Source organism: Tenrec ecaudatus, chromosome 6 (assembly GCF_050624435.1).
Source record: "Tenrec ecaudatus isolate mTenEca1 chromosome 6, mTenEca1.hap1, whole genome shotgun sequence".
Taxonomy (NCBI): domain Eukaryota; kingdom Metazoa; phylum Chordata; class Mammalia; order Afrosoricida; family Tenrecidae; genus Tenrec; species Tenrec ecaudatus.
In genome coordinates, this window is record NC_134535.1 from 80,208,719 (window position 1) to 80,215,741 (window position 7,023).

The 7,023-nt window shown below is 62.6% G+C and overlaps 2 protein-coding genes across 3 annotated transcripts; one reads left to right on the forward strand and one right to left on the reverse strand.

Moving 5' to 3' along the window:
• Nucleotides 1–58: 58 nt before the first annotated feature.
• Nucleotides 59–601, forward strand: NPFF (neuropeptide FF-amide peptide precursor). Its single transcript, XM_075551580.1, is given in 2 exon segments — nt 59–285; nt 409–601. Coding segments are annotated over 2 exon segments (345 nt in total). The 3' UTR covers nt 527–601.
• Nucleotides 602–828: 227 nt separating this feature from the next.
• Nucleotides 829–5,630, reverse strand: TARBP2 (TARBP2 subunit of RISC loading complex). 2 transcript variants are annotated; one of them, XM_075551578.1, is made up of 9 exons: nt 5,238–5,630; nt 4,546–4,715; nt 3,694–3,796; nt 3,102–3,197; nt 2,587–2,659; nt 2,233–2,350; nt 1,871–1,998; nt 1,376–1,577; nt 829–1,264 (listed from the first exon to the last, which is right to left on the reverse strand). In XM_075551578.1, the coding sequence occupies exons 1-9, from the start codon at nt 5,288–5,290 to the stop codon at nt 1,107–1,109; spliced, it is 1,101 nt and encodes a 366-aa protein (XP_075407693.1). In that variant the 5' UTR covers nt 5,291–5,630; the 3' UTR covers nt 829–1,106. The 2 variants fall into 2 exon arrangements, with proteins under 2 accessions (XP_075407693.1, XP_075407694.1); XM_075551579.1 differs by lacking the exon at nt 5,238–5,630 and adding an exon at nt 5,020–5,202.
• Between the last annotated feature and the right edge of the window lie 1,393 nt (nt 5,631–7,023).

Below are 7,023 nucleotides of genomic sequence, written 5' to 3' on the forward strand. Positions count from 1 at the left end.
CCCTCCACTCCGGACCCCTCACCCACTCTTCCTTCCCTGGGGCCTCCCATCTGAGAAGATGGCTCCTCGGTCCCCTACAACTTGTTCCTGGAGGCCACTGCCTTAAGACCTAGATGCTCAAGTCACTTGCCCACAGACCTTCCCGGATGCCCCCTTGCCACAGGAGGAAGACAGTGGGCCACACCCACTGCAGGACACCCAGGCCCGGGGGTCACTCTTGCGCTCCCTGATTCAGGCCATGAGGAGATCCAGCCGGAGCCAGGCCTTCCTGTTTCAGCCCCAGAGGTGAGTCTGAAAGGGGCAGTGGGGCTGGCTGGGGGGGGGGTAGAAAGGGCAGGGCTGGGGTCCGGGACTGGACGAGAGAAGGGCAGTGGCCGAGAACCTCAATCAGGATCCCTCTCTCCTAAGGTTTGGCAGAAATAGCCGGGGGTCCTGGAGCAACGCGCGGCTGAGTCCTCGGGTTGGGGGGGGGCTGAGCTCCCCGTTCTGGAGCCTGGCCGCCCCCCAGCGATTTGGGAAAAAGTGACGTCACGTCTTGATGTGTGTGCATGTAAGACCCACACCCGAAAGAGCCATGTGTCCCCCGAATAAAGAACCTGGCTTCTGATCCAGCTGTCTGTGGCGCTAATGGGCTAGGAGGGGGGGGCCTCTGTTGTCACCAAAGCCCTGATGAGGGACACAGGAGGCCACTTTGCAGAGGCTCTGCACCCAGCAGAGGGGGAGGGTGGGCACGGAGAACACGGGGTACAAAAGGACAATCCAGGCCATGGTACTAACCATTCTCTGCCATCTTCATCACTCAGGGAGATAGACCGGGCGGGCTAAGAATCGAGGCAGCAGCATGTTTATTATGGGGTCCAAGGGAGCACCCCAATTTCCTATCCACTATGTCATCATCACCGGTGAAATGAGGATGGTTCCCGGGCAGACTCGGCCCCGTGAAAGGCCCCGGCTCCTTGCCCTCAGCCTCAGGGCAGGCAGGCAGTGTCAGAGGTAGAGAGGGCACCCTCCTGAGGGCACCAGAGTGGGGAACAGACGGGCTGGCCAGAGGGCAGGAAGTGCAGAGTGGGGGCAAAGGGTATCCGTCTGTGAGTCCAGCTGGGGCTTCACTTGCTGCCCGCCATGATCTTGAGGTACTGCAGGGCCCGGCGAGCAGCCTCGCCCCGGGCAGCCTCCCGGGTGGTGGCAGAGCCATGACACACAGTGGCCGGCTGTGTGGACAGCTCTACCAGGCACTGGCAGAGCCCGCTCAGGCTTAACTCCTCTGCGGGCCAGGAGAGAGGAGGCAGTGCTGGGAAGGAGGCCGCGCCAGGGTGGTGTGCACTCCCCCCTCATGGGCACCCTCTCAGCCCCTGCCCAGCCCACGTGGCCGTACCCACATCCAGGTAGCTGACGTGGAAGGCCTGCTCCTCTGAGAGCTCTGTGAGGACGCGGCAGCAGGCGGGGCCCAGGGCACCCAGGGCGCTCAGGGAGCAGCTGCGCAGGGACAGGAGCTTTTCCCCCACGGAATTCCGCAGAGAATCCCAGGTGCAGCCTGGGCCCCGGGTCCGCAGCCCGTCCAGGCGGGAGCCTACGCCCTAACAAGATGGGGACAGTGAGATCCGCACATCCAGGGCTGTGCCATCTTCACCATCCTACAGCGGCAAGGCCCAGGGCTTGTTCAGCTTGCCCTCCACCCCCTCAGTCTGCATGGCCCCCACTGACTCCGAGCCCTGCGGCCATCTCCGGGCAAGAGGAACCCACAGCCGCCAAGGGCCAGCTCCCTGACAGCACTCACTAGGTGGTCGGAAACGGAGGCAAGTGCAGGCTCTGGGCTGGCTGGAGAGGTTCCCAGGCCCAAGTCCCCACCCCCATCCGACCTGCCACTCACAATGGAGAAGTGGTCGTCCTCAGGCTCCGCCTCATTCCCATCCCGGGCGTCCAGAGGCACTGTGTGCACGCGCAGCAGCATTTTGGCTGCTGCGTTACGTTTTGCCAGTTTTTTGGAAGTGCCGCTGCCTGCATGTAGGAAGAGGGTCCCAAATTACTCTTCGGGTAGCCCAGGGCGCACGTGGAGGGTCCCCTCACTGGGGGGGTGTCAAGTGGAAGGAGGAGTTCCGGACCTGCTGATGCACTAGCTGATCAGAGCCCAGGAGGGAAAGGGATAACAGCCAGGGGAAGGAGCCGCCCGGCAAGGCGGCTGAGGCTGTGCCCGGGGAGCGTGCCTCAAGGGCCCCCTTCCCGCCCAGTTACCAATTTCAATGAAACGCTCCACCCGGCATGTCATGGTAAACTCTTTGCGGTGGGCTGGCCCGGACTCCTGGGTCACGGTGTACTCAGGCAGCCGCCAGCCTTTCTGCACCACCAGCTCCTTTGGGGGCGGGGCGGGTGGGGAAAAAGGGCACAGCTGAGTAAGGAAAGTTCCTTCCCTTCGGACCCATGGGCCCACGCGGACGGGCACTCCCCCGGGCCTCAAGCTGTGGGTTAGAGGAGGGATAAAGAGGGTGGCAGGGGCCTGCGGTCTAGGGTGACACTCGCTCCCCTCCGCGTGAGCCCCCCACCCCCCCCCAGCCTGCATAAACCCCTGGTTCAAAGGACGGGGCGCACCTGCAGAGCACCAACAGGGTTGCACTCGGACTGCTGAGGGGAGACAGGGGGCTGCACCTCCATGGGGGGACTCCTGCGCGACAAGGCCCAGGGCCCAGACTGAGGAAGATGGCTACCCTCTAGTGAGTCCTCACCCCTGCATCGCCCAGTAGGCAGGCAGTCGCCTACCCAGGGACCCGCCTGCCCCAACCCTGCCCTGCATCCCTTCCCATTCCCCTCCGCATTTCCTTTCTCTCCACATGGGCACCCCACGGGCCTGCTAGGACTGGGTGTGGAAGCAGCATGTGGCCAGCCCAGTAGGATGAGGGGCCTACAAGCCCCCAAGCATGGTCCCACATCACCTTTACAAGCCTCTTGTGGCCTTCCTATCCCCTTACCAGCGGGGGCAAATTCTTCAAGCTCTGGCCCCCAACCAGTCCGTTCTCTGTTTCCTCCCAGACTCCCTCATTCGGGGTCCCCAGAGTCAGGACCCCTTCCTCCCGCACCTCAGCAGTCAGGAGACACAAGGTGTGTACCTGGTTGGGACAGCAGACAGAATCGGGGTAGCAGCCACTGCAGCGGTACAAACCGGACTGTCTTCAGGCAGCAAAGAGTCTAGGGGAGAAAAAGAACTTCCCGAGGGGAAGGGCGCCTCTGATTCGCACTCGTGTGTGGGCAGGATGGAGCGTGGGAGGCCCAGGTCCTCCTGACCTGCCCGTCCAAGAGAGACCCTTTCCCCACCTGAGCCAAAGACTCAACAGCTCCGCCTTTGGGATTGTTTGGAGTTAGAAGACTGGCCCAGAGAGATAGAGAAAGGGAGGACAGGGTATCTTCCCACCACACCAAACAGCATGGGAAGACGCAGGCCAAGTGGGAAAGGAGGCAGGGCTTCTTGCTAGGAAGCAGCATGGTGGGGAGCATCTCAGCCTTCAGCTCTCTCCCGCCCTAGCCCAGACCCAAACCACAGCAAAGGCCCCCACTGGGGTCAGCTCCCGGCAGCAGCTCCGGAAGCGCCCTGAGCAGGTCCAGCAGAAACTCGGGTAGAGGCCGGGCAGGGTGGGCTGGGCAGGAGAGGGGGCCGGGGTCCCTGGCAGGGCCTCTAGGCGGCCTCAGCTGCCCCTCCCTCACCTGCTCTCCTCCAGGACCGGCTCCAGCATGCTCCCCCCTTTGAGGTGTTTGAGGGCCGCCTCAGCTGCCTTGTGCTTGGCTGCCTTCTTGCTGGGGCCCTGGCCTGAGAGACGGGGTGGGACAATCCTGGGGGTCACTAAAGGGGCAGTGGAGAAGCCAGCACCCCAGCCCCTCTCCTCAGAGCCAGAGAGCCAGCCAGCCAGTCCCCTGACCAATCCCCTGCCTATGTGGAATGGCTCTTATTCACCTACTAGCTCCCAGGCCGGAGGCAAGCTAGGCCAGGCAGAACTCCTGAGCTCAAGCACCTTGGGGGGCAGTCTTTCTCTGCGCTGTTCTCCCTCGGTACATACATGGCTGGAAAACTGGAGGCAGACAGACTGTAGAGTCAAGGCCACATCTGTAAAAGGTTAGTCCTGGAAACCCACAGGCGCAGCTCTACCCTGTCCAGTGAGGTCGTTGTGAGTCAGAAACGACTAAAGGGCAGTGAGTGTGGTTCTTGTTTTTTCTGAGCCTCCCGCTCCCCACAGGTACTACCACCTACATTAGGGCTCTGGTCACTGGTCCCACACCGGGGCACAGCCCGGCAGAGTGCCCCCCAAGTCCTGATGAGTGAGAGCACTGCCTCCCTGTTCCTCAAGGATGCTCCCGGGGCAATCTTGAGCGCTCTCCCCTCCAGCTTTTCCCCAGTGCTATCTCACAGCTCCGCTCTCCCACTCCTCTTAGTGGATTCTCCCTGAAAGGTCTCCTTCCCTGGCTGGCCTTGGAGGAGTGGGCTGGGAATAAACTCCAAGAAGGAAAGTCATGAGGCCCCGTGAATGCACACCCCAGCCAGGAGGCCCAAGCCTTCCTCACCAGTGCAGCTGGTGTTGCCAACGGTGACCCGGAAGGTGAAATTAGGCTGGTGGGCTTGGCCCTCGGCTTTGAGAAGGTCGTACACGGGCGTCTTCCCTATTCTGGTCCCATACTCCTGCAGAAGGCTGATCGGGGTCTTGCCCGGGTTGGCGGCCAGCATTTGCTCTATACTGGGGGAGGGGCACAGACCCACATCACACCTTCCCTCCCTCCCTTCACCCACCTGGCCAAGCACTGCCATACCAGCCCCAAGCGCATTGTGGAACACAGGGTCCGGGGGACCCTGGTGATACAGCAGCCACTGGCTGGGTTCAATGTGGAATAGAGGTGCCGGCTGGGCAAGCGGGGTCCAGTGCCCGAGGGCACGAGGGGAAACGCACAGTTCCTATCGTAGTTAAGGCTGGGATCCTGTACCCTGCTGTAGGTTAGAAGTGCATGTCCCGTCACAGTGCAGGCCAGGAACCCAGTACCCACCAAACGCACTGAGTGTTGGGAACACAGAACCAGGGCAATTCTGAACTGTTGAGCGCGGGAGCCAGTGGGGACGTCGGTGCATGCCGGGAATCCCTACCCACTGCCCCAGTGCTTGCCGGGAACCACCATCAAGCCAAGTGCATGCTGGGGTCGTGCCGCTACCCCCTCCGCCCCGCGCCACACTTTCGCCCCGCAGAGCTCCCTACAAGTCGGCTCACCTGGGCAGCCCGCAGCCCGTGGTAGTGCCGGAGCCCTGCTCCTCTTCACTCATTCCCTCCGCCGTCCCCGCGGGCGCCACCGTGACTGCTGCCTCCACGCGCCCCAATACTCCGCCGATGAGCTAGGGCCGGGGCCGAGCCCGGAGTCGCGGCCGGTCGGGCCCGGCGCGAGGAATGCCGGGATATGGAGTCCCCCGCCCACCCTCCTTCATGCCGCTCCATCCAAAGGGGAAGCCACACGCCCACAGCCCTCCGCGCGCTCCACCCTGGCAAGCTCCCGCACCGCCTGTAGGAGAGCGGCTCCCTCCTCTGTCACTGCCTGAGCTAAGGGCTGCTTATTGTTTCTTAAGATCGTCCGCCTCTCCCTTGCCCCGGGACGGTGACGCTGCTGACGGACATGCGCACTAGCGTAGTGGAAGCAGCTAAGGGCGGGGCGGTGAGGGCTAACCCGAAAATGGAGCCTTTTGAATAGAGAGAGAACTACAGAGCCCAGGAGCATGCGCGCCATCTTTGTCGCAGCTGAAGGGGCTGGGCCTAGCACGCACGAGAAACTGTGCGGCGTGATTGGTTATTCTCGATTCCGTTGCCTTCCTCTAACAGGTTGTGATTGGTTACAGTGTGTAGGGGGCGGGCACAAGGTTAGAGTCGCTCCCCCTTTGGCTCCGCCTCTTTCTTGGGGAGAGGCTGTGATTGGGCCGGCGGCGAACCTGCTGCCGGATTCCGGCTCTTAGCGGTCTGGGAAAGTGGGCTCGGACGTGGGAGGGGGGTGTGCTCCGTCCCGCAGGGCGCCAGGACAGTTGTACCCTCCAGTTCCTCTCTGAGCGTGATCCCTCGCCCCTTGGCCCAAGCCCCCGACTCTCGGACCTCGGCCTCCTTAAACCTGCTCCTTTTCCTAGATCTTGCCCTGCCCACTTCCAAAGCTTATATAGAGCCAGCCACGCTGGTGAGCCTCTCTGTAACTAAGAAATCTCCCCCACCCCGCCGGACGGGGGCACGGGGATGGGGGATCCCTTCAGGAGCCAGAGAATGAGACTATGGGGAGACAGTAAGGCAACGGATCCCTCTGTCGAAGGGCATAGGCTTCCCAGGAGAAGCAAAGCAAGAGAAGGGATTGACTCTTAAAGCCGATCGACTAATCTGCGGGCAGAACGGAGCCTGTCTTTCCTTTCCCCAGAGCTCCATTCCTCACCACCCACCTCCCCCACGTCCTGTAAGCACTGGGCTGAGATAGAGACCTTGTGACCTCAGAGACCGAAGTCACGAGAAAGGTCAGGAGAGTCCGAGCAGGGTTGGAGGTTGGAAGGAGTCTTGGCATGATCATGGCGAGGAAGGGGTCTAGAGCTGAGGCTTGGGTGGAACTGCAGTGAGGACAGTCCCGGGAAGGTGAGCCAAAGCATGCTCCAAAGATGGGCTCTCATCTCAGGGAGTAGGAGGGAATTTACGAGGGGCCATGGGGGCTTCTGCAGCATCAGCATAAGGCCCAGGCTAGGACCAGCCCGCGACGCGACCAGCTGGGAGGCACGGGACGCAGACGGGCCAGGCATGAGCCTGGAGCGCCGGATGGCAGCTGCGGGCTCCTTTAAGAGGCCGGCGGCTCCGGCGCAGCATCCCCAGCTCAGGGCGTGTCCGTCCCGGGGGGCCAGGGGCGGGGGCCCTGGAAGGAGCTGGAGTTCGAGCCGACTGGGAACAGGGCTAGGGGTCGGGGTGGGGGGTGGGGGCGTAAAGCTGGGCTGCTACCCAGGCACCTGGACCCCGCACGAACCTCGCCTGTGACAGCGACCGAGGT